Source organism: Gobio gobio (assembly GCF_949357685.1).
Source record: "Gobio gobio genome assembly, chromosome: 19".
Classification (NCBI taxonomy): domain Eukaryota; kingdom Metazoa; phylum Chordata; class Actinopteri; order Cypriniformes; family Gobionidae; genus Gobio; species Gobio gobio.
The window spans coordinates 42,610,427-42,638,295 of record NC_137112.1 but is presented as its reverse complement, the minus strand read 5'-3'; the positions used below and the strand labels follow the sequence as shown (position 1 = coordinate 42,638,295).

General features: G+C 38.1%; 1 protein-coding gene across 1 annotated transcript in view; it reads right to left on the bottom strand.

Annotated features, from left to right (window-relative positions):
* The window catches only part of grm2b (glutamate receptor, metabotropic 2b), a 42,434-nt gene that overhangs the window by 9,563 nt on the left and 5,002 nt on the right, over positions 1–27,869 (bottom strand). The window contains exon 2 of the mRNA XM_079844626.1: positions 22,993–23,575. Within this exon, the coding sequence (XP_079700752.1) occupies positions 22,993–23,460 (468 nt within the window). The 5' untranslated portion in view covers positions 23,461–23,575. The remainder of the gene's footprint in view (positions 1–22,992; positions 23,576–27,869) is intronic.

Sequence of the window (27,869 nt, the reverse complement as noted above, 5' to 3'; positions counted from 1 at the left end):
TTAAAAAGCTCAGTTCTTTCAAGCCTGAGGGAGAGCAGACAGTCTAAGAGGTGAAATTAAGAACATCTGATTCATTTAGACAAGTGCAATTCTCCACAGAGGAAGAACACTAGTTTGGCACCTCACCTCTTCTAAATTTGACAATTGTCAGGCTAAATCGTAAACAAAAGTGAGAAAATCAGTAGAAAGTGGAACTAAAATAAGCATTCATTTTTACTTAATGACATTGAATTAGCCCTGTTTTTCTCCTGGCATTTACATTTTCTCAGAAAAGGAATCGGCACACCACCCATCCATTAGAAAAGTAGAGATTTAAATAAGCTGTGTTGTTAATGTGTGAGAGCTGGAAATGTAATGCGGTCGTCAACACCTCTTAGACGTCACTGGCCACTGCTTCTCAGCTTTAGAAGCTCGAGCAGATGTTGAAATTCCAGTTGCCTATCAACACATTAATTTTTTTCAGGAAGCAGAAACTGCCAGAACACCGCTGAAGCATTTGACAGGGACCACCGGAGCCGACTCTGGTGTGAGTACTGTTGCCCTACCCAGGCAGCGGAACATGGAGATACAGACCTCGCTGCATTTCCCATTCTAAGAGGAGGTTTTTGCTGCAAATCATAATGGCATAAAGATAAAAATTCCAGGGAGACTCTAAAAAGCAGCAAAACGTGACATTGTCATTGCGACATTTCAGTCCGACTAAAGCAAAAATTGTTTTCGAAGGAAGGATCCCAAGTCATATCTATAGCTTCTTTTTGCTTGAGCCAGTAAGCAACATCTGAGCATTTTTAAAGTTTATTTATTTATTTTAAGATTTATGCTATTTCATTAATATTAAGGATTAAAGGGTCACTTCAGTGATTTAGCATTAGGCTTTCTTTGTATCAGTAGAAACCCCGTAGTATATTTTAATTATAGTACTTTCCCCCCTCATATCCCCCTGAGACGAGAGAATTATGCATTTTATATCTGGAAAAATTCCTCCGATGACGCAAATATCGTCATTTTGCTTCATCTGAGGATTTTTTGGCCAGAGGCTAAAGACTACAGCCAGTAGAGGGAACTGTCCCGCATGTTTTCAAACCGCCCATAGGGGAGAGATCTCACGCAGAGAATGTAAATGCGCTCGCGGCTCGACCTCATTACGGAGCGATGCGGAGCAAAGTGAGTGTTTCAACTTTTCAATGAATTCCTATTTGAGTTTAGCTTCCATATGCGTTCAGAAAACGTGCCAGACTGGACACGCGCTGAGAATCACAGCCACGCTTACCTCAGCTACTACTTCCCTCTCGTGCTGAATGAAATTGTTTGTCCTGTGACTTTCGTTCGGCTCACTCACACTTTATTGAAAAGACACATTCAGTTTTTAATTGTAGTGTTTATTCTCTAACTGAACGAAATTATTGTATTATTATGAAGATAAAAACGATGTTGGGGGCGGTGTACGGAGTGGCCTCATAGGGCAGCGAAGCAAGTGCATTCTGGGAGTTGTTGTCTTTCATCCACATGAGACAAAAATACATTTTCTGTCTTTTCTCAGTCTAGAAGGCACCAAATTCAAAAATAATTTCACATTTCTACTACATAAATGACACAGTTTAAATACACATTCATCTTCCCAGCGCTGAAGTGACCCTTTAAGTAAGGATTGCGTAAATCTTAAAAAAAGGCGTAACTTTTTTTTTGAGGGTAGAAAATGGGTTGAAAATGAGCAGTAGAACAATAAATATCTTTTATCTTTTCTCAATGAGAGATTTGGATTTTAACAAGCTGCGAACCACTGACCTAGCAACACCTTAGCAACCACCCTGAACACCCTAGCAATTGTCTAGTAATGTCAGGAAAACACCTTAGTAACTGCATAGCAACCCCCTGGCAAAAAGTACACATAGCATTATGGTTGTTAGAAAATGTAAAAATACAGTCCATTTAGTTGTGCCTGACATAATTCTTATTTTTAACATATTAAATAGATGATAATCCAATCCAAATGGTTTTCAAAGGCTGGTCAAAAACAAAGCGTCATCTGTTCTTGTAGTTGGAGAGGGATTTGAAAAAATGAATAAGTGTTCGACCCGGTCCTGAATGCGAGCTGCACACCCAAATGAAAGGCTAAACAGGGTCAAGTGATGCTCTGTGACAGCGAAACCCCTTTTCAAGCTTTCCCAGCCTCCTACTAACATAACAACACCATCTGTTTTTTCCCAGGACACTTCTTCACCAAGTGCTACAGAGCCAAGCGGTGTCTTCACTCAATGGTACGAGCTAGAGAATTGCAAATGACAAAACAAATAAACAAGGTAGTGGTCTGAAATTGGTTTATTTCAATGAGTGTTAATTATAATTTAGTTCTAATTCTCTTTAATTGTGTGGGAAATGCAAATGACTTGGCATTTATACGGCATTCATTATAATTGTTATTTGTCTGTTGTTTTGGCATCCCAAGAACACCACATGCAGTTACAACCTATTAACATTTTCCGTGTCTCAGACCACAGTGGAGATCTCCATATGAGTGACCTTGAGACACACACACACACACACACAGTTATTAATACAGAAACACTAATGAACAGTGACTCCTGGCAAACAACTTCTACATCTTAAGAGACTCGCAAGCATGAAATAGTCAGATAATACTCGCTCCTAATTCCACGCAGCACCTGAGGATACCATTTTGTAATTTTTTTTTAAATGCATGTCATTATTATTTATAATTGTGTGCTGACACGCACACATTTTGCGCTGGAGAAATATGATAATATATTCCGTCACCTTGTGCGGGAGAGAAAATGGGCGATGAAAGGAGAAATGGAGGCTATTGATTGGTTGGCATTATCAAATACATTCCTCAATAAGTGCCAAACTCTCCAAATGTCTCACATACACAAAATCTCAACAAACTACTTTCCTTTTAATTAGTGCAATCTGACATGAAAACATTCAATTAAGATTGTGTTAACTATATAAATAATTGGTTACACTTTATTTTAAGGTGACAGTTACATTGTACTTATTCAAATAAGTACTGAGTATTAATTAACACGTACTTACTATAGAATTATGGTAAGGGTTGGGGTTTGGTTTATTACTATAGTAAGTACATGTAGTAACATATAACTATGTCACCTTAAAATAAAGAGTTATCAAATAATTGACTCACCCTTTTGTTGTTTTAAACCTGACTTTCTAATAACCATATTAACAATGATGGGGACGGGATCTTTCAAGTTTCAAAAAGGATGCAAAAGCACCATAAATGTGGTATTTTTTCACTCATGTGGTATTCTATAAGTCATTCAAAAGTCAAATGAAAGCTTTGTGTGAACAAAATGTATGCCATTATTCACTTATGATCTACCAATCCGGTGAGTTGAACTTGTGAATTAATAAACTTGACTAGTTTTGTGAACTGGATCAACCGATTAATTAAAAAAAAAATCAGATCCCAAATTTTCTGATTCAGTCACAATTCGTACATCGCCACATTGCTAATGAACTCTAAAGAGATTTTCAGTTAATAAACAGTTGGTTCCTCTGCTAAAGTTATGCTGATTCTTTCATAACTTTTCAAAATTTCAGTGGTTTTCCACTGGGGATAAGCTCAGTGAACCCACGACCAGTCTACATGGTTATATAAGGAGCTTTGTAATTTTTGCAGACATTTTTAATGACACATTTGTATAATAAATAGGAAAATTAGTAGTTAATTGTCTCTTGTTGGCCTGGTTCAATTACCATTAAATATGAAGTCTGTATAATATGTGTTCTTTGGTTAAACTGTAGGGCTTGGTTAACCAGGCCAATAAGAGACAATTAACTACTAATAGGAAAATCAGTAGTTAATTGCCTCTTATTGGCCAGTTTAACCAAGCCATACAAATTAGCAAAAGAACACAGATTTCATATTTAAAGGGATAGTTCACCCAAAAATGAAAATTAGCCCATGATTTACTCATCCTCAAGTCATCCGAAGTGTATATGACGGTCAGCGGTACGCAAGTCGACTTGCGCTAAAAGAGTAACCCCCAACACTACATTTTGTTTTGCTCTATCCTCTGCACTTCAGCGTTCGTCAAAATGCATATGTCAATGGTTCAAGGGTCAAGGGTTACTCTTTAGTGCAAGCAGCTCATGTACCGCTGACCGTCGGAAGTTAGTTATTTTAAGTTTTAAATATGGATATTTTTCTTACACAAATGCACCACTTCGCTTCAGAAGGCCTTTATTAACCCCGGGAGCCGTGTGGAGCAGTTATATGATGGATAGATGCACTTTTATGGACTTCAAAAATGACCCAACAATTCACTGCCATTATAAAGCTTTGAAGAGCCAGGACATTTTTAATATAACTCTGATTTTATTCGTCTGAAAGAAGAATGTCATATACACCTGATTTGAGGGTGAGTAAATCATGGGCTAATTTTCATTTTTGGGTGAACTATCCCTTTAATGGTATTTGATCATTTGTAGCTTGCATATAATAAATTGATTGTTTTTATGTTTGAGTTTCCATTGCATTTACACCATTTTGACCAGCAGGTGCAAGTTTCGGAAAAGCTTTGTTTTCCCGCATCACTGCAAATCATATGACGTCAAAAGAAATATAGTGCATAAGCCATATGGACTACTTTCATGCCTTTTTGGTGCTTATTTTGCTTTGGAGCTTTGTCATAGACAAAAGAAATTCAAATCGGTTTGACATGAAGGTGATTAAATAAAATTAAAGAAATGTTTGTGTGAGCGTAACGATTTCTTTTAACATCTAAATAATGAAAGAAACTACAAGCCACATTTTCCGAGATGTTTGCTTGCAATGATGTGCATTATGAATATCAATTTAACCATGAGCTAATTAAGCTATCAAGAATGACGTGCGTTGTGAGTTGTTAAACCATGACGATTTTGTTTATTCCCTCTCTAGGGACCTGTCACTCACGAAATTAGCAGGATAGTCTGCCAATCTCATCACCACCACCCACTCCAGCACTCAATATAGCTCTGCCTCCCGCCGCCATTACCCACACACACACATTAAGCTTTGTACCATCAACCGATGAATGGTAATATGTCAGCACTGATTCTGTCTCACAATCCAGATGGCAATGGGTGAAAAACAGGTGTGAGAAAACCAGTGAGGACATGTGCTACCCCGTGCGTTATCTCCTTAATATTCACGTTCAGTCGTGTCAGGGTTCCCTGCCAAGAACAAGCTCCAGGCTGCCTGAAGACCCCTCGAAGCTCTTTCACCCCAGTGCTGGACAGGTGGCATGGGCTTTGGCAGGCTTGTCATGGCCTTGTTGGCCAGCACAGTTGGAAGAGTTCCTCTGAGACCTTCAATTGCTGTCGCTGGCTGTGACACCCTTCCCACAAGAGCGAAAAACTGGAATGTTTGTGTATTTCTCTGGACAATATATTGTGTGCATAAATGCATCAGTTTCTGGGTATGTTTATAAAGCATAATTAAAACACTGTTATATATTTCTTTCCGGTTTCTCTGCACCAATCGGAAGAGTTGTAAATGCCATTTGATTAGTCATTTAATTATGTAATGGCACCACAAGAACAGGCACTGGAAGGACAGTTACTCTTGAAGGGTGCGGGACTGTGATGTCAAAGTCACCAGACAGAAATATCATGATTTAAAAAAAAAAGTTAATTGCGTACATTTTAGTTGCTTATGGTTTCAATAAATGTTGTTTTTGGGAACAGTGTTATTTATTATTATTATTGTTATATATTATTATCATTATAGTACTATTATTGTACTTATTAATATTTTGAATGAGCTTTTATTTTATATTTTCAATTTCAATTTTAGTTTAAATTAATTGTAAAGTTAAACTTTTGTAAATGTTAAACTTCTGTGCTTGTCATTTTTATTAGTTTTATTTTTTAAATATTTCTATTTAGCTTTATTTTTAATTTAGTTTTAGATTAATTCATTTTAATAAGGGCTGTCAAAAGATTAATCGCGATTAATCGCATCCAAAATAAAAGTTTGTGTTTACATAATATACGTGTGTGTACTATGTTAATTATTATTTATATATAAATACAAACACAAGCATGTATATATTTAAGAACAAAAATATTATTTTTATATATAAAACATTTATATTTATATATATTATAGATTATATAAATGTATAAACAGTATATACATGCAAATATTTCTTAAATATATACATGAATGTGTGTGTATTTATATATAAATAATAATTAACAGAGTACACACACATATATTATGTAAACACAAACTTTTATTTTGGATGCGATTAATCTTTTGACAGCCCTAATTTTAATACTTCAACTTTTTTTTATTTCAGTTAGTTGCCAAGGCAACATTTTTCATTTTTGCTTGTTATTTAAATCGAAGTCTTTCGTCTATATTTACATTTTATTTTACTTCAGCTTTATTTCAATTATTGAAGACAATTTTTAATACTGTAAGAGCCATTTGTGTGTAATGTATACACTTGTCCATTAGGTGGCGCTCTGGTATGTAATATTAAGGGCAACAGAGTAATGAGACACAGGTGTGTTGGTAGTAGGGAAGCACAGTAGCACACTGTTTTTGACCGCACTGCAGAGTAGCGTGCAAGGTGAACTATGATTGTGTCTACAAGGACTTGTGATTCGTATTCTATGAACTTGAAAAGAACACCACTGGAAGCAATTGATTAATCATTGAAGCACAATAAACAAAGACACTGTTTGCATTTTACCTCCGTCTGCATGGACTCTGTTTGTACGCGTTCTAAACTTGCTCACTCCTATTACCAACGAACGGCTTAGGTGGAAAGCCGCTACAAAGTCAAAAACTACGCTTCAGTAAGTAATGAACATAGTAAACTTGCTTCCAATGGGCTGTGAGTGTAAGCTTCACGTAGACGGCACCTTTTTGAATGCAAATTTCCACCTAGTACGGATTTGCTACATGAACACTTGATTTTGCCGTGGAAATTGTGGGTCTACAAGTTCCTGTTGGATTCGCGTGGGAATGTTTGCTGCTGGACGTCGCTGAGTCAACACTGGAGTAAAAGTCAAGGTAGTTGTTTCGACGGACAAAAGGACGGCGTTCGTTTGGATAAAGACTTCATTGCTGCGCTTGAGGACATCGTTTCGTCAAGGACGTCCGGTTGGATGTGACTCCGCGGACTCGGTTTGGATTTCTCCTCGCTTGCTGGTTTCGTCGCTGGATTTGTGCTGCGAGCTCATCTGGATGTAAAGGTCCTGCTGAATCGACTGGATTAAAGGTACGTTTGTTGTTGCAGCATCAAAACGGCCATAAGATATTAGGTGTGCACACAATCAGGTCAAGCGTAATTCCAATGCATTGATTGACAAAAACTGACGGACGTTGCTGAATTGCATGATTTGCATGATTGTTCACAATTGTTTGGAAAATGGAAAATGAAGTGTATGAATACTGAAGGGGTTACTGAGTCAAATCAAAGCCTGCCTAATGCTGAAAATGAGTCCGAAAGAGGGAAAAGACCTAAAAAATTAAGAAAGGCTAAGTTAAACCCGTCTCCGGCGTGATGACTCTGATTGTTCGAATATTACAATTTAATAATACTTAAATTGATGTCATCCTCAATAAACCTGTCCCCGGCGTGTTGCTTCCGATCCTTCGAATATTCCGATCTATTATGACCTCTGACCTGTAAAGTTTCCAGAATAATAATCATACGCTGTTTATTAATTGGCCAGAGGAGAACTGGCACCCCGACTGAGCCTGGTTTCTCCCAAGGTTTATTTTTCTCCATTAGGTCACCTGATGGGGTTTTGGATTCCTTGCCACTGTTGCCTCTGGCTTGGCGTGCTCAGTTGGGGACACTACATTTTTCTAAAATTTTCAACTAAATATCGGAATAAATCGAATAATTAAACTAAATTAACCGTATAAACTAAATTACTGCTCTAATTACTGATCTAAAGCCCACACTGTCACTGTATGATAATTGACATGAACTGATGACATTTTTTCTCCAGAATGGCTAGACAGCTTTGAATTTGAATTTGAATTTATTTATTTGATATGGGACAATGCACAGAAAAAACATTAGTCTAAAAAAGAAGAGATGTCATGTGCCAGGGGTTATAGCAAAAAATGCAAATTTCCACCCGCAGTCCCTGGACAGGTAGATGTTATAGGCCCTACGTACAGAAGTTCATAAAACATACAGAATAATACATAAAATCATTACTTCACTCCCATCATAAAAACACACTCCACTTCAGGACTCACTCACTCACTCACTCATTCATATAATAGTCAATTTAGTGCGTACAAATTTGCTTCAATAATAACCACTGTTTGGTCAGGCGTGTAAATGTACTATAGTTTGTGCACGAAATTATTTCGTTTGGAAGAATATTCCAAAGATTCGCTGCTTTATAAAAGAACGATTGTTGACGATATGTGGTTCTACATTTTGGAACTCTGCACTCTCCTCTGACTGTCGACCGTGTGGTTCTAGAAATTCTCTCCGAATTTAATGTGACAAATTTTCTCAATGGGGGAGCAACAGTGTTATGGATAATTTTAAATAAAGCAGAAATTTTATTATATTTAATAAGATTTTCAAAACTCAAGATGTTATATTTACTTTGTACTTTACAGTGATGGTACTGGCGAGGCTTTTTATCATGTATTTTTATGGCCCTTTTATACAATGATTCAAGTAATTTTAACGATGTTTTACATGCCTGAGACCAACTGGACATGCAATACAGAAGATGTGGAACAATCATAGTGTTGAGATATATATTTGAGACATCCGTAGTTAATGAATTTCTAATATGTTTATAGTTCATCAAATTAAATTTCAATTTATTACTAAGATTTTTTTATGTGACTTTTAAAACCAATGTTCGAATCAATTATTAGACCTAAATATTGTTTCATTTACATTTTTAACTGTTTGTCCATTTACTTGAATTTCCTGAGTTACTTGTAATTTACGTCTATTTGAAAAAAACATTGAGACTGTTTTTTCAACATTTAAAGTCAAACAAGACGTATGTAACCATTGTGCAACTTTTTGCATCTCTTTTGATAATTTGTCAGCAACCTCCAGCTTGTTTTCCCCAGAAGTGAAGATAACCGTGTCATCAGCATACATGATTATGTCAATGTCCGAACACACTGCAGGGAGGTCATTTATATAGATACAAAAAAGAAAGGGTCCCAAAATAGACCCTTGCGGCACCCCCATCGAAGTGGCTCTGAACGCAGATTGGATATTATTCACTTGTATACACTGATGTCGGTCGCTCAAATAAGATCTTATCCAATTTTGGGTGTGCTCAGAGAGACTATATTGATTTAATTTACTGTAAAGTATCTGATGATTAACAGTATCAAAAGCTTTACGCAGATCAAGGAAGACTGCTCCCACCACCCTTCCCTGATCCACATATGCCCTGATAGTTTCCACGAAGTAACAACAGGCGGAGTCTGTTGAATATTTACGTCTGAAACCAAATTGCATTGGATTTAAAAGAGCTTGTGACTCAAAGTGGGTGGTCAGTTGCTCTGCCACCGTCTTCTCGAGCACTTTTGACGCAGCTGGGAGGATGCTTATTTGATGATAATTGTTCATGTCTTGTTTGTTCCCAGACTTAAAGGGGCTATATGCGTTTTTCTGAAATTTAAACTCGCGACTGACACCTGTGGCCAAAAAACAGAACTGCCCTCATTTTCTGCTCGCTCTCGCAGCGGTGGTGACGTCACATCCGCAGACAGCGCGGGAAAAGACGACCCGCCAGAAAATAGGAAAAATAGGATACAGGCTTATAGGTGCACCCACTGTGAGCGGACAAGGTGTCAGTATGCTCATCAGGAGATGTTTGAGTTATAAATGGTAAAATAAAAAGGCTATTGTTACGTTTATTTTGGGGAAAAAGTTGCATATAGCCCCTTTAAATATCGGAGTGACAATCACAGGTTTTAAGGCTGCTGGAAAAATACCCTCACTAATCGATTGATTAATCATTATTGTCAACGGATCAGAAAAGATGTCCTTATATTGTTTAAGAATAGAAGTATCAAGTCCATAAATATCTTTTGATTTGCTATTGTTTAGCACAGTAATAATCTTCTCAACTTTAGTTTTAGTGATTAAGCTAAGATTAAAATCAGCTGAATAAAATTATGCTGCATTATTTTCCTGTTTAACACTGTAAAGTTGCTTTGAAACAATCTGCATTGTTAAAAGCGCTATATAAATAAACTTGACTTGACTTGACTTAAAGGTCCCATGGCATGGCATTTTTCTATTATTTTAGGTTTCCTGCGGTGTACTTATATTGTTAGTATGATTTTTACATCACAAAATGTCATAATTTATAAATAAAAGGCATTTTTTCTATACTGCTGTTTGCCCTGTGGCTGAATGCCCTGTTTCAAGAGGCGTGTCTGCTGTGATACTTCAGTAAAAACGCCCACTGTTGTGATTGGCTGACATCTTTGCATTTGAAATGAGCGGAGGGGGCGTGGTTTAACTAGGTCTACGACGCATGAGCTGCTGCCAGAGAGACGGATGGACCTGAGTTCACTTCTCATCAGTTCTCAGCACGTCTCAGTTCAGTGAACTGTTGTAGTTACTAGAATATACTTCAGGTTATTAGTTTATTTCTAGTCGGAGGGGCTGTCACTCATGTCAGAAAGTTAGTAACTTTAGTAAATTATGGATCAGCGCTGACTCGAGACGTGAACCGTTTAGAACGATTCAGTCCGATTTGGTGAACTGGTTCGGTTCACTAAAAAGAACCGATTCAAAAGAATGATTCGTTCGCGAACCGGACATCACGGAGAAGGAGCGATTGCTAACAAAGTTATTTATAGTAACTACTGAGTTGTGAGAGCGCTGTCTGTCAGTGCGAGTTTATTGTGTTTGTATCTGAGAGTTCTGAATAAACACGAGTCCCAGTCACGCCGAGTCCGTCTTCATCATTATTCTACCAACTTTGTAACACATGCAATGTACTAATGTTGTTAGTACATGCTAATGAGTTAGTAAGTGTTGATTATAGCATTATTTTTAGATATGTTCCAATCATATGAAAAGCGTCAGTGACACACATTGAGTACACAGCGCAAACAAAGACACAACAGCAGTAATCGAATGTAACCGGGATGTAGGCCTAGCCGGATACCCCGCGCTTACCCCCCTTCTGCTTAATCTCGCGCCGCGTTTGGTGCCTCCGCTGTGGGCCAGATGCAGTACTGGGGGTCGGGGATGTTGAAGGCCGACCGGTCAGTGCAGCCCGAGCCTCGGCGTGCGTGAGGTTTATCTCTAAAGAGATGTGGCTCTGCCGATGTTGAGCAGAAACTCATGACTGTATGCACATTGTAGAACAGATAGACGCGACGAGGACGTACAAAAACACTGACTCACAAGATAGAAAACACGAAAACACCGTTCTGTCGGGAGAGCGAGAAGCCGCATTGTGTGCACGAATAATAAATAATTAGCTACACATCAGAAATCACTGATCACAGATCAGAAGGAACTGAAAAAAGACTTCTGTTTTCATTTGTACATCCAAACACTGAGAAACTGCCAGCATTCACTCATTCACAAGCCATGATCTCTCGAGCGTTTGCATGGGCGTGTCAGATTCTCTGGGCGGAGGAAAGGGTGGTAACCGTTCCTGTATGGACGTCAAAACAGGAGACTTCAGGATTGGCTAGTCTGGCCTGTCATTTTCTCAAAGGCAGAGAAAGACAGCCAGAACTCGGTTTTACACCGATCAACATTTCTATCCACTTGGGGACAATATTCAGGCTAGGGGAACTCATATTAATCTTGAAATACCTCATAAAATGGAAATTTCATGCCATGGGACCTTTAAACAAGGCTCAGAAACGACTTGAAATTATCAGCAGGTTAATTCACGATGACAAAGAACATGAACCTGAGGTACGTTTGTCCTATGAAGATTTTACGAGGTTTTGTTCAGGAGCTAAAGAAGCACATGAGTCATTGTTGTTTTTTTTTACCTGTTGATGAAGCTGAAAAACATGAAATATGGGTTAAAGCAAAGATGATAGCAAATAATGAGTTAACTGAACAAGTGAATAAATGGTTATTAGACACTGCAAAAGGTCAGAAAAGCTCTCAAGTGAGTGATGTAAATAGTGACATTGGTCCTGGAGACAGTATCTCAAATGTGTCTCAAGCTACCTCCAAACGTAGTAAACACAGCTCACGCAGAGGTAGAAGTTCATCGATATCATCTGCATGTGTTCAGGTGGAGGCTGAGAAGGCCGCACTTATGGCACAGGCTGCTGCATTGAAAGCCAAACATGCCATTGAAGCTCAGGAGGAGGAATTGAGACGGAGAAAGGAACGATTGGAATTGGATGCTCAAATAGCAGCTTCAGCGGCAAAGATTGCTGTGTTACAAAAGTCTGACCATCAAAGCAAATGTTCACGCAGTCCAAGTTTAAAGTCAGAGCACAGTGATCAAAGGGTGATGAATGCAACTGATAACCTGAATTCTGTTTCTGTTCGAAGCAAGTGTTTGAACCCCAACGCTAATGCACATGTACCAGTGAATACAGCTGGGGCAGTTGGTGTCTCTGCTTCACAAGGTGTAAAAGAGAGTCAGAGGAAAGGATTGCGAAATCAACAAATATCCCACACATCTGAAGGACCTGATTTCCATTATTCTGCTCAAATGCTACAGGACAATATGGTGTTCCATCAGGTACCACATGTTCTTCCTACTCATGGTGATCCCCTGTTGAAAGCTTTGTAAAGGCAAGAGGAACTAACAAACCATCTTATTCAACAGCAAGCAAATCCTCGCATCTTACCAAAAAGCGAGATCCCAGTCTTTGATGGTGACCCACTGCAGTACATGTCATTTATCAGAGCATTTGAACAGTGCATTGAGGAGAAAACTATCAATGAAATGGATTGTTTATTTCTTGAACAGTTTACTAGGGGACAACCTAAAGACCCGGTCCGCAGTTGCCAACAAATGGCCCCAGACAGAGGCTATACAATGGCTAAAATATTATTTCAGGAACATTGTGGTAATGAGTTTAAGGTATCTACTGCCTATTTGGAAAAGGCTTTGGGCTGGCTTGCTTTTAAGGGCTGAAGATGTGCAGGGTTTACAGGCGTATGCATTGTTTCTGTGTACATGTTGTAATACAATGGATGAACTTTCATATATGCAAGAACTCAACATGCGTAGCAACATGAAATCATTGTAACAAAGTTACCTTAAAAATTGAGAGAGCAATGGAGAGCCAAGGCATGTGAGATCATGGAATCCAGTCAAGGCAGGACAAGGTTCTCTCACATTGTCCAGTTTGTTGAAAAACAGGTCAAGATGCATCTGATCCTGTGTTTGGAGATATCCAGGACAAGTATGGCACAAGTAAGTCCAAAAGTCAAGCATACAAAACATTTTCAAGGAATAGTTTTGTCACTGATGTTGCGGTTTCAGTTCCAGCCAAGAAGACCAGCAATGTGTCACCACAGCAAGGGTTTGCATCTGAGTTTAATGGAAACTGCTTGTTCTGTTCAAATCAACATCCATTGGATAGATGTTTTTCTTTGAAGAAGAGGACTCAGCAAGACAAGATTGATTTACTGAAAGCCAAGGGAATTTGTTTTGGTTGTCTAAAGATCGGACATTTGAGCAAAGAACGTTTTGACAGTCGTTTGATTTGTGATGTTTGTGAAGGAACCTATCCAACTATCCTGCACATATATCGCAAGAAGGAACCAAAGGTGTCTGCTCAAACTTGTGGTCATACAGGGGCCGGTAATGAGAGAAGTTTAATGCCAATCATACCGGTGCAAGTGAAAGCTATGAAAGGTAACATGGTGGTGCAGACATATGCTTTTCTTGATCCAGGAAGCTCAGCTACCTTTTGTTCAGAGCATCTAATGAAAGAGCTGAATATGAACGGAAAGACGGTAAATATTCTTCTTCGTACCATGGGTCAGGAAAAGTCTGTGTCCTGCAATGTTCTTGATGGACTTGAAATCAGTGGTATAAACTCCAACCATTTCTTCCCACTTCCTGCTGTATACACGCAGCAGAAGATGCCTGTTAACACTGAGAACATCATTACTCAAGAAGAAAAATCCAAATGACCATATCTGGACAGAGTAAAAATTCCACAGATTAAAGCTAATGTTGATTTACTGATTGGAGCCAGTGCATCCCAGGTAATGGAGCCTTGGGAGGTAATCAATAGCTATGGTAATGGTCCATATGCTATTAGAACCCTATTGGGGTGGGTTGTCAGTGGACACTCAGAAAGGAGCAGTGATGGCAAGAATGAGTCTGGTACATCCTCTGTTACTGTCAACATGATCTCTGTTGGAAGGCTGATCCAAAATCAGTATAATCAGGACTTAAGTGAAACCACTGTGGAAAAAGTTGAGTTGTCCAGAGAGGATGTGGACTTTCATCGGTTACCATGTTCTGATGGAAATTTGAACCAGGAAGTTGTGCCTTCGAGTTTCACTTGACATTCAGTCACTTTTTCCAATGGACAGTCTAATTCGAGACCATATTGAAGTGGATCTGGAAGAGGTTGAGATGCAAAGGAAATTGGAGGAAGATCATTTTAAAGTTCTTAATGAAAGGATGTTTGATGGGTGCGATGTTGACAAGTCTCTTTTTATTGAAACCTAGATTCAAGGTAGTCATGAAGATCACCTGTATACCAAGAAACCAATTCAAGAGGCAGTTGTAGAATCGGAAGTGTCTGACCAAGAACCCAAGGTAAAAGAGATAAGAGATCTTAAAGCAACTGTTGTCAACCTCCAAGGTATATTAAATCTCACCGATTTCTCAAGGTGGAAAAGACTGGAAGTAGCATTTGTTTATATTCAGAAGATGCAGAGTATATTGAACAATCTACCTCTCAAAGAGAAGGAATTACTAGCATTGAAAGGAGTTACAAAGTTCCTACACCCACCATAGACGCACAAATGAAGCGGTTTTAAATAATGTAGGGTAAACAGTTTGTCACTGAAAAATCTCTTTGAAGTTAAAAAGGCTATTGGTTGGGAACTGGATATTTTTACAGATGATAAATGTTTATTACGTACATTAACGATTTAAACAACAGTTGTATTTTGGAACAACCTGTAAGAAAGCTTTTGTGTTTTGAGGTAAGTGAATAATGCATGTGGTTTACTCTAGTATTGTAACAAATTTAACTATGTGGTATGACCCAATGTTTATGATTTTCTTTAGTTATGGCTCCTTTTAGGTATGTTTTGTGTAATTATGTCTTCCTGGCATAAGTAATTAAGGGGCCGGTATGTAAGAGCCATTTGTGTGTAATTTATACATTTGTCCATTAGGTGGCGCTCTGGTATGGAATATTAAGGGCAACAGAGTAAAGAGAGACAGGTGTGTTGGTAGTAGGGAAGCACACTGTTTTTGACCGCACTGCAGAGTAGCGTGCAAGGTGAACTATAGCCGCGTTTCCACCGCAGGAACTTTCCCCAGGAACTAGGAACTTTGGGGTGGTACTCTGTGTGTTTCGACCGCAGGAACCAGGGTCTAAATGAAGTTCCGGGTAAATATTTCACCCTCCAAACGTCCCTGCTCCCGGGGTAGTACTTTTTCAAAGTTCGGGGACTTTCGGGGGGGGGGACTTGGGCGCTGAACATGCTGATTGGTTGAACTCGCGCCTCATTTTATTTCAACCGCCATTTTTAAAAGTCTTTAGCGAGGTTCGTTCGTTCTGCGTTCAGTAAATATCAGTCTTGCTCTTTCTGTGCTAAAGTATATTTTTAAATCGGTGCTACCTGACTAGAGAAAACAGAAAAAAGGCTGTTGTCTTCACCTTTGCAAACAGGTAGGAAAACTTCAACCCCCATAATGCACTGGGCATGTTGCACTTTGCTTTAGAAGGAAAAATACTACTTAAAGTCCTCATGAAACCACAATCTTATTTACTTTGTTAGCACACAGGTCTTAGTGTGAACAAATCATCCGTGCAAGTTAATACACAGATTTTTTTTTTTTTTTTGGCTGTGGTAATCTTTAATCAAAATATGAAAAGTAACTTCCGGTCTGGAATGGCGTTCCCTTTCCGATGATGGCAGTTTGACGGCTTGGGTTTGAATATCCTTAATCACCCCCCTCCAACCGTTAGTCTGCTATGAGCGAGAGATGGAGAGGAGGAGCGCTGAAGTAAAACCCTGCCTTCTATTCAATATTCTGTTTCACTTTGAAATACGTCACAGCACTGAAATAAAATCAGTTGCAACTTCCGGTTCAGTGGTACTTTAAGCTTTTAGGCGTTGACTTCCCGGGTGCAAGAATACAAAGAGTAAACGTTTAGTGGGCATGAGTTACTTTTGGTTTCCAGTGAAGGATCCAGCGAGTTGTAGGCAGAAGCTAAAGGCTTCACAGAATCGTAATGCAGAGAGAACGTTGCAAGAGAAAATCTGAAAAACATCCATGTTTGTAGTCAACATTTCAAACTGGGTGAACACAGTGTTTTAGGCCAAACAGAGGGGAAAACTGAAAGAAACTGCTGTTCTGTCAGTTCCGCCCAACCTTAGAAACAAAACGTTATCGTGTACAGGTCAGAAAGCTGTTGCCATAGTGTTCCATTTTTACCATAATGCTGTTTAAAGAGTAGACTGAGTATGATACAATTTTCAGTAATAAACCTACCCTTACAATAACTGTTCTGTTAATAACCCTCTGTCGAACCGACTGTATGTGGGCAGGGATACAAAAATGCTAAAGGGTAATCAGTTTTCACAAAAGCCCTGAAGCTGTCAAAAGTCAGACTTTTGCTGACTAATAAACATGAATTTCTCTGTCCTGGTAACATGGAGAACGAGTAAACATTCTTCTTTTACATATACTACCGACCAGTGTTGGTGGTAACGCATTACAAGTAACTTGAGTTACGTAATCAGATTACTTTTCCAAGTAACTAGTAAAGCAATGCATTACTTTTCAACTTTACAACAAAATTTCTGAGTTACTTTTTCAAATGTATTTGACTGACAGCTCTCCTGTCTCCATCTTGAGAGAAATCGTGAATAAGTGCAGAGGCGTTGTGTGTAAACATGTTATTGTAGTTCTAGACTAAATGTGAGCATGCATTTACTCATCTCGCTTGCACAAAAAAAGATTCAGTATTCTTCAAAATGAATAAAATCAGTCAAATGCAAAATCAGAATACTATGCAAACCTCCAATAATTAAATTTTAAATAAAACCAATATATTTGTATGCATTTAATCTGACTTTATTGACCAATGTCTTGCTGCTGACATTTGACGATTCCGTTAAACCATAAGAAATAAATGACTAGATTTTTTGTTTTTATTGGTTAAGTAACTTTTAAACTTTTTTTTCTCCTGTGTCCTATCCTTCCATATCCAGAATGGAAGCGCAGCTGAAAGGTTTGTTTGAGCTGCGCCCTCTGCTGTACATGTGTGAATTTGCATTTTTACCTCAGCCTGAGGCTTATTATTTAAAGGGGGGTTGTGAAATGCTGTTTCATGCATACTGAGTTTTTTTACACTGTTAAAGACTTGGATTCCCATCCTAAACATGGACAAAGTAAAAAAAAAAAAAAAACGTTGGACGTTTGATTAGTATTTCTGTGCAAAAAATACTCCTTCCGGTTTCTCATAAGTTTCGGAAAGTTTTTTTCGAGTATGGGTATATCTGACATCAGATAGGGTGGAATGTCCTTGTACGGGCCGTACGGACTCTTCTCCTGGAAGGGCGCGCCCGACTAGAGCGAGAGAGCAAACGCTTAGGGAAGCCGGCTGCCCTGCAGTCACAGGACTTCACGAAATCAACAATGTCACCAAAGATGTGTGTTTTTGGTTGTCAGGGCAAGACAACCCTGTTCAGCTTCCCAAAGAACCCAGCGTTAATGGGACAGTGGATGGAGTTTGTTTTTCCGGAGCAGCAACGGAGTTGTGCAAGTGTTTTTGTTTGTTCCCTGAATTTCGGTGACGATGGTTTATAAACAAGGTACAGTTCAACTCCGGATTTGTAGCTCGTCTAATGCTGAAAGATGGAGCAGTCCCAGCGATTAAGGTTCACGGTCGTGCATTGGAAGCAGGTGGTGAGTAAAAATGCTTCAAATGTCTTTGTCTAGTTAGCTATCGACGCGTTCATTTAAATGCGCTACTTTAACATTGTTTTTCTATGTAAACACATACTAGTCTGACGTGCAAAGCCGTTCTGCTTGCTACTGCTAACATTAAATCGCATTTAGTCGATAAACCAAATTATGTCCTCTTAAACCATGAGTAAACACACACAAATGTTGTAAAACTCGCGAGCATGACAAACCGCTAAGCATATATAAAGTTACAGTACATACCATTGAGACGTCCTGCTGTAGTCGTCGTTGCTGCTTCTCCTGTTCAATTTCAGCCTCTAGATCTGATTCTGGATCATATATGTATGGCTAAATCTGATTGATCTCAATGGTTTATTTAGGTCGGATAACGTTTTTTCCAAGTTTAAGGATGTCGGAGCTTTCAGACGCTCTCAACGCAATAGCTGCGCGGGCTCGTGACTCTTCAGCGCGCCCACACGATACGCCTCTTTTTTCTGAAAGACTCGTACAGCCTATCTTTCTTTTATAAATATAATAAAACTAAAGACTTTTCGGAGATATGAAGGATGCAATACTACTCTATAGGTACTCAAGATTGACATGAGATTGATATTGGTGTGAAAGGGTCTTTTAACAAAAATATAACTTTTTTTGTTGAGAAATCCCTCCCAAAAAAACAAGCCCAGCCCAGGTAAGAAAAAGTAACACAAAAGTAACGTAATGCATTACTTTTCTTAAAAAGTAACTAAGTAACGCAATATTGTAATGCATTACTTTTTAAAGTAACACTGCTACCGACATCGTATAACAGTACAAAGCAGGTTGAAAATAAAGTTGAACATTCAGCATGTTCTCATATTATGTTGAACTCCTTTATCGATAACTCTTTTATCAGGGGAAATTTAATTTCATCTATCTTACTAGTGAGATTAAAACAATGACCATCTGTCTCCAATGTGTGTATCGTGGTTAGCAATGTAAATTCAGGCACAGCTGATGTAACAATTAAGCCACGATTCCAACCATATAAAACATGAGCGTAGGGCAATTAGCACTCAGTTGTCTCATGCTAATCACTGCCTAAAGGTAGAAAACCGTAATTAACAAGCTGTAGATTCACATTCTCCGGGCGCTTTCGCTCAGGAGGAGGTCAGTCTGTACGGAGGAAGCTATTGTGCTGACAGAGCTATGGGCGGATGTATATGTTGCTTGGGTTTGATAGGGAGGAGTTGAGTGTACTACTGTAACTAAAAGAGACGTGGTCAGAAGTGCTTCCTCGGTATGTTATGCTTACTGCTGTGATAACACTTACTGATCGTATTTCATAACCCTGTCTATGTGTGAGAATGCAAATAAACATTTGGAAAGTTGAGAAACTATATTAATGATAGTCTGAGATTATTCAGACAACAAAGTGAACAAAATGTTTTTGCAGGGGCGTAGAAACCACTTTTCAAAGTGCAGTGAACTCAAATTATTTTATAAGAGTCGTGCCTTTGTGCAAAAAGAAGAATTGCAGCCGGTTGCATAAAACAACGATTTTAAGAACAATCAGAAGCCTTTGTTTACTTTGGCAGTGGATTGAACATATGCACAAGAAGTAATCTACCAATGCTAGTGTCTACTTGCCTTTTAATTACTGAGGGATTCTTACATCATCTAATAAATATTCATGAGCCAAGTCATTTAAATATTATATCATAGTTTTTGCTTTTTATCGCTAAGTTTTGAAAGTGCTTAATTGTCATGAACATACAATGGTCCTTAAACAGGCATCAGTTTCTTCATGCATTTCTTTTTAGGGTGACTGGAAATGTTCTTGATAGGTTTTAAGTGATTTACCTACTTCCTGCAAAGAAAAAAACTGTTATTACCACCTAAACCCTCCAGTAATATTATTGTTAGCTAAAACTAAAAACATAAATTTTTTTTTTAAAAAAACATTACCTGAAATAAAATATAATAAACATTTGATTTCAGCTAGTTGGCAACATTTCTTATTGTCATTTAGTTTAAGTTGAAGTACTAAAACAACTAATAAATAAGTAAATAAACTAATAAATAACTAAATAAATGAAAACGAAAAACTAAAGCTTGCTAAAAAAGTATACAGATACAGATTTTTAAAAAAAGCTAATAAAAATTACAAAACAACATAATTACTATAACTAAAATGAATATATAAAAATATAAAATCTAATTAAAAAATATTAACAAAAACTATAATAGTATATTAATGGTACTAAATTAACACCCTTTCATAATGCATTAAAAACCAGGCTATATCTCAAATGAATGAGCGAATTAACGAATAAATGAATGAACAAACTATGCATTTTTGGATAATCTTGGCTCCTTTACAAAGTTTGGCTCACATACTACAAACTATGCATTTATTTTTATTTTTTTGTGTCTCTTCCTGGTCAAAAATGACTTGAATGCATTATGAAGGTGGTTAAAGGATTAGTTCACCTCAAAATGAAAATGTCCTGATAATTTACTCACCCCAATGCCATCCAAGATGTCCATGTCTTTCTTTCTTCAGTGAAAAAGAAATTCAGTTTTTTGAGGAAAACATTCCAGGATTTTTCTCCACATAATGGACTTCAATGGCAACCAAAATGTTGAACGTCCACATCAGTGCAGTTTCAAAGGGCTTTGAAGAGCTTCAAATGGTACTGCGCCATCCCAGCTGAGGAATCGGGTCTTATCTAGCGAAACCATCTGTCATTTTCTAAAAAAAAAATTCTAGTGTATATACTTTTTAACCACAATTGATCGTCTTACGCTGGTCTGCAACAGGGGCGATTCTAGGATTTTCATTTTAGGGGGGCTCAGCCTTCAGTGAGGGTATGAAACAAATGGTAACACTATAGTTTAGGGTCCAATTCTCACTATTAACTAGTAGCTTATTAGCATGCATATTACTAGGATATTGGCTGTTTATTATTACTTATACAGGCAAATATTAATGCCTTATTCTGCATGACCATATTATACATCCCTTAATCGTACCCACTAATTTAGGTAGGGTTTTTATAATGACTGAGATCCCAAATCTGATGTAGTTAGGGGGTTCGGGGGCATGCTCCCCCAATCATTTTTTTGATTTCTATGATCAACATATGTGCATTTTAAGATGTTCTGAAGGCCAAAAAATTTGATAACAATAGTTTGAAAACCATGTCAGTGGACAGTAGATTATTTGTCTCTCTTCTTATCCCCGCATCTCTCTTTTTCTCTGCTTTTATCTTGCCCTGTCTCTTCCCATAAAGCTGACCTTTGACTGATTTATTTGTTCATTTTCATCAGTGAAGAAAGTAAACATAACTGATATTTATGTTTTATGAATAATTTTCATGGACACGTTCATTTATTGAAGGCTACCAGGAAAGCTAGGTTAGTTTATTAAATTAATTCACAATATGCATTGTATACATTTAATGCAGGCTAATAATTTTTTTTTAAATCACAGAAAATACCTTCTATAACGTCCTATGTGCCCTGAGACATCATGAAAGTAATTTATTTTACATCGTCTCCCGCCTCCGGCTGACATGCAGCACAAGCGTTGCACTTCTGACGAAGAGCTATCACGACACGTATGCACAGAAAAGCAACGAGAATAAAAAAATTAAATAAAAAAACTTGAATCAAAGTCTTTATTTAATCGACATGCCCTGCATTTCTTATTGTCATTTTTATTTTAAAAAGTAAAAATTACACTTTCAATACATTTTGATAACATGATAGTTGATAGTTTTAAGGGGGCTGGCATGACCGACAGGCAGGGTCTAGAACCGCCCCTGGTCTGCAACGAGCCAGGCATTTCGTAATGTACGTTGAAAAGATGTGTGAGATAGTGGTCCAGTGGGTTAAACCATGGAACTGATACGCAGAAGGTTGCTGGTTCGATCCCAACGGTCATTACCAGTGTGTCCTTGAGCAAGGCACTTTACTCCAGGGGGATTGTCCCTCTAATGAGGGCACTGTAAGTCGCTTTGGATAAATGTATGCATAAATGCATAAACGAACGTTGCCGGAAGTACCGCCCCATTGTTTAAAAGTGTGGAGAAGGAGGATCGTTCAAATTTTATTGTATGTTGAATGACATATTTATTATTTAATTTATCATTGTTTTACCCGTTTTGTTAAAAAAGCATTTGTAGACCAGCACAAGACGATCAATTGTGGTTACAAAGTATATACATTTGAATTTATTTTTAGAAAATGACCGATGGTTTCGCTAGATAAGACCCTTTTCCTCAGCTGGGATCGCGCAGTACCATTTGAAGCTCTTCAAAGCCCTTTGAAACTGCACTGATGTGGACGTTCAACATTTCGGTTGTAATTGAAGTCCATTGTGTGGAGAAAAATCCTGAAATGTTTTCCTCAAAAAAATTAATTTCTTTTTCACTGAAGAAAGAAAGACATGGACATCTTGGATGGCATTGGGGTGGGTAAATTATCAGGACATTTTCATTTTGAGGTGAACTAATCCTTTAAGATTTTTTTTTTTAGCTGCACTGTAAAAAAAAATTCAGGTCTCCAATTGAAAAATTTGTAGTGACTGATCATCACATCTACATTTTCAGTTGGCCAAATTTAATTTCTGTGAATTGATGCAATTTAATTCACAGAAATTCAATTTGGCCAACTAAAAAATTATATATGATCAGTCACTAGAAAATTTTCAATTGGACACCTGATTTTTTAAATTTTTTTTTTACAGTGTGATCCAAGGTGGCGTGCCAGGTCTGGTGATCAAGAGTCAAAATCTGCTGACCTGCATCTTGTAATCTAGATTTCTTTTTTTTTTTTTTTTTTTTTTTTAAGATGTTCCAATGTGGGTTGTTTTGCATAGTGTTTAGATTGATGTACGTTCTACCTTACCTGTATAGAAACATCACTATATGATCCTCCAATCACACCAGAGATGGCCAGAGGCAATTCGTCCGGCACAGGATTCGACCCATCTGGACAGATGAAGCCTGGCTGATGCACTTTTGTGAGAGAAGCCCTCACGAACTCCAGCGACTGCTCTAGTGCATAAGTGTCTTTAGAGCAGGTGTCCAGTATATGGGCTCCCAGCTTCAAGCCGGGCAGGATTCGTTTGTCCTGGTTAATTTCGTCCAGCGCCAGCAGCATGGCCTCCAGCCTCTGGATCCCGCGCTCTTCGTTTATCTTACCGCAATCCTCCGTCCCTTCGCCCTTCTGGTGCACAGGGAACAGCCCTCCGATCACCAGGTCTCCATCTATGATGATCTCCCGCTTTGATCCGGCCAGGGGTGGGGTGTACCTGGGACTCGTTTGGGCCAGAGGAATTAACAGGAACAGGAAGATGTGCGTAACCCCAGCCATGTCAGGGTTTATGAGAGATGAAGAACCCTTATAGCTACCCTGCGTGGTTTACTTGGCTGAAATATTTACTAAGTCTGCCGCTGATTGTGGACACATCTCGATCTCTTCTCAGCACCTGAAAAATAGATAGGAATATCATTGACTCATCGACCTTACAACTTAGTGCAAAAATACAACACTGAAAAGGAAAAACATTGTTTTTACATGATTAATACATCCGATATCGGAAGCATATAATGCACAGTCACATATTACATAAGAAATTGAATTTTCATAAGGTGTTGCGGTTGCAATGAGGAGGCGGGCATGTCTGGATAGTTATTCATCCTGATTGAACTCAACATTTCAGAGGTGAGGCTCCGCTTTCTAGCTTCATTAATTCAGATACATCAATAACTCCCAGTGACTACGTAATTTTCTCAAGGTGTCAAAGGTGATGGATATCATCTTTTAGGTTATGAAAAATTACAACCTGAGGGAAGAGGATGAAAAGATGAAACGATAAATAATTTTAGCTAATAGGAAATTCTTTCGCAACTACATATCACACAGACTGATAGAGCTTTCATCTCTCTTCAGAGATGCCAGACTATCTCCTTTACTTGTCTACTACACAGTTGCAAAGATGTATGTTTACACATTTTTCACTTGGCATATGTTTTTAAGAGCCTTTTTCTACACTGGTTTGGGCTAGTTCTCCTTTTTTGTTTGTTTTATTGATGTTCGGCATTACTTATGTATCCTGTATTTTAATCCTCAAAAAGAGAAGTGAGATGTAAATATAAAATGATCTTTCGTTCTTGTATGTGCGCTAAAAAAGGTTGTTCACATTCGACACTTAATTAACAAGTTTCCTAGTCTCAAAAATGTCTCAATATCCACATTTCTCAGGAAATACAAAACCGAACATCATGGTCCAGTTAAAACATGTATACACAGAGATTTGATCGTAGAGTGTGCGTACGCTAAAATCCATAGCAACGTTCATATTTCTAAAAATAGTGTTCGACGTGGAAAAGTGCTCGGCGCTATATGGCAAGCCGTTTTGACTTTAATTCATTACCAGGATATGAATTATGAACCCGATCTCACAGCAAATCTTACAAATTTTACGAGGTGGCTATAGTTCGTACGAATTTGTACGACCTCACTCGTACGATTTTTGCTAAATCAACGTATTTGACGAGTTGCCCAATTTGTATGATTTTGCACAAATTACCTACCCCTAACCCCACCCCTAACCGGTCATTGCGGTTTAGACAAATCGTACAAATTCATATGAGTGAGGTCGTGTGAATTTGTACCGATTCGTACTAATTAGCCACCTCGTGGCGCACAAATTGGTCGTGAGATGGCGCTGGAATTCTTGATATCAACAATTCAAATTTCACTAGTTATAATACTAATAATTGATATCAGGAATAATATTTCCACAAGTAAAATTTGTAATTCTTTATATTAACAATGGCATAATCAGAAATACAATTCTTACTAATAAAAATTATGTACACACTTTTCATTGTGGCAGAGAGTCGGTGTACTTGTCTGACAAAGCTCATTTTAAGATTGAACATTGGTCTGGAGAGTCTGCTCTGTATTTTCTACTGCACAAGAGGCGTGATCAATGGGCATAGTTCAAATGACTGTACGCAATTCACCCTTCGCCGCGAGTTTGATTGTCCGACAAACCAGTCAGGAGAGTTAGGAGATTAATGTCGGTGGACTTGAACTTGGAAAAACTGTGTTTACTGACGTCTTTCCGCAGTTGAAACAACATTTCTTTTAGTGTTCATTCATGTTTATTTGATGCTTATCAATAAACTAGAAGGAAGAGACAATCGGTTCACGAGCAGCTTTAACTGAGGCGCTACAGCGATCACGACGCATTAAAGAGCCACAAAACGGTTGTAGTCCGCTGCGTAGCTCACACCAGTGCGGGCTCGGCAGAAGTGCGGATCGAGGGCGCATATCGACCTCAAAGGGGGCGCTCGCGAGCACCCTTCTGAGACCTAAAATGACAAATGGAACACCCTGCGGTCTCGTGGACTTAACGGACATGTGCACGCAGCGGCCATTGTAAGTCCACAAGACCAAAAGTGCACATGAAGTGCGCCATTTGGGACAGGGCCTCTATCCGTCATCATGTTAAACCCGCCAATAGCACACCAGGTGGATAAGCCAGTCTGTGATTGGTTCCTGCAAAAGTGTGACAGAAGCAGGATAAATGAATGTACAGGTTTCCAGACTGAGCTGCAGGGTGAAATCAAATCGCTGGTTGATCAGGCTGGGTTTACCCAGTCTATCGGTGTACAGGTATTTGGAAATCTAAACAAATTCTTGCCACTCTGCATTCTCGAAAGGATTTGGATGTTGACAGGTGCTTTTTTAATATGTTAATGACATTAATTAATTAATTAATTAGGCGGCGTTTACAAGGCAGAAATCTGAAACCATTCAGCTCTGCACAATTTCAAGATCATTTGCGATTTATAGATTTCACATCTGGAAGGGAGGCGTCCGCGTGTTTTTTTGTGTGCGTACATTCGTTCTCTGAATCACACATACACACATTTAAGAAACGATCGTAAGATCAAATGTAGGACTGTTTTCTACGCAACATTTTATAAATGAGGCCTGAGGAGTCTAGATATGACTCAGGTTCATAATTCAACGTAAACCTGTTTTTTTTTTTCACGTTTCATGATTCGTCAGGTTAAAAAAAATGCACGTCAGATTGCTTTGAAGAGTAACAGCATATCTCTTGTCAACAAGCGACACAATTTGAGGTATCCTTTCCGTCTGTACCACATATGGTTCAGGATGAGTTATGTGCCAAATTTTAATTGTTAGGGTTAATGGTTTTGAAAAATGATTCATAAAAGTAATACTGATGATTGTCTTAGCCAGCATCTAATTATAAAATCTAACATATGTTACTCTGAAATGTTTTTTTGTGATTTTTGTAAATGAGTCACTAGTCAGTTTACCTTCTTCGAATTGCAAGACATTAAGTATCAATTGTATTGCAAATCAGTTATAAACAATACAGTGTGTGTGTGTAAACTAGACACTGTACCATTTTATTGCCTTAGATAAATATCTTTTGAATGCAAGGAAGCTGTTCCTCTGAGCCTCTGGACACTGGGCAGCTTCACCTCTAACTTTTCAAAAATGCCATATGAGATTTAATTTAAGACAAAGCATGTATGTTACCGGTGTTTCCCCTCTTGTACCCTCCTGCTGGCGTAATGAGACAACATCTTGTTTATTAGGTTTCTCTTCCTTAACTTCTGTTACCATGGAAACAAGAAAAAGTGGGTGGGTTGGGGTGGGGTGGCAAAGGCAGTGTGATAAAGATATATACATGTATTCTAATTAATACGAGATCTGTTATCATAGGTGCATTAAATTGAGTTATGATTATAGCAAGTTGATAAAGTTAATTCTTTGTAATGGCGGGCATTGTTCGAATCCCTCTATCTTCTCAAGTGTGTCAAGAAAAAAAAAAATACATTTGGTAAAATTGTTCTTATAAGAAAAATGAGGTTTGATCAGAATAATGTATCTTTAATGTATCTCTAAAAAATCTCTCTAGATGTTATCTTCCATTTTCTAAAACAATATGCCTTTGACTGACACAAGGCTCATATTTATTATTGCACTTATCAGGTACAAAATAGGGGCTTGAAATGCTTTAAAAAAAATTAAAGTTAATTTTTTTTTTTTACAAATGCATTTTAAACAAATGGTCAATGAAAAGAGATGCTTAACCTTCAGCTATGTCAAGCTAAATATTATATGCGCTTTTTATTTTCAATTCTTTTTCAGTGAGGTCTGTTGTTTAGGGCATATAAATACAGTTTTAATCCCTGATTTGTGTGATTTTTCATGAAGACAAAAATATTAGATTAAACTATAAATACATAAATATGCAAGCATAGATACTATGCCAGAATGATAACAAGGCTAGAAATTTAGCCTTAATTAAGCTGTGATTCAGTACAAGCTGGCTGGTTCAGGACCAAATGTTTGTTTGTTTGTTTGTAGTTGTTGATTGACATATATTTGAAGAGAAATTATGAGAAGAGAATGTTTTTTTTAAACAGGAAATTTGGTGGTTAATGGTAATTAGCTGATTGATGGTATTGCAAAGTTTCTTGGAAAGTCATGGGGTATCAATCTGATACCTCGATTTTAGGTGTGTTGAAGGGTCATACCTATAATATATAAACATGAAGGGTTTTCAGGTTTCTAAATTTCACCAACAGCAGCAGGAGCAGTTGACCAAGACTACAAAAACATTTAAATGACATTAAAAACTAATCATGGCTTTCCCCTCTCCTCAGGAACAGATGGAAGCAACAGGCACCCTCTGTTCGCTGGACAACAGAAAAGAGGCAAGGTAATGG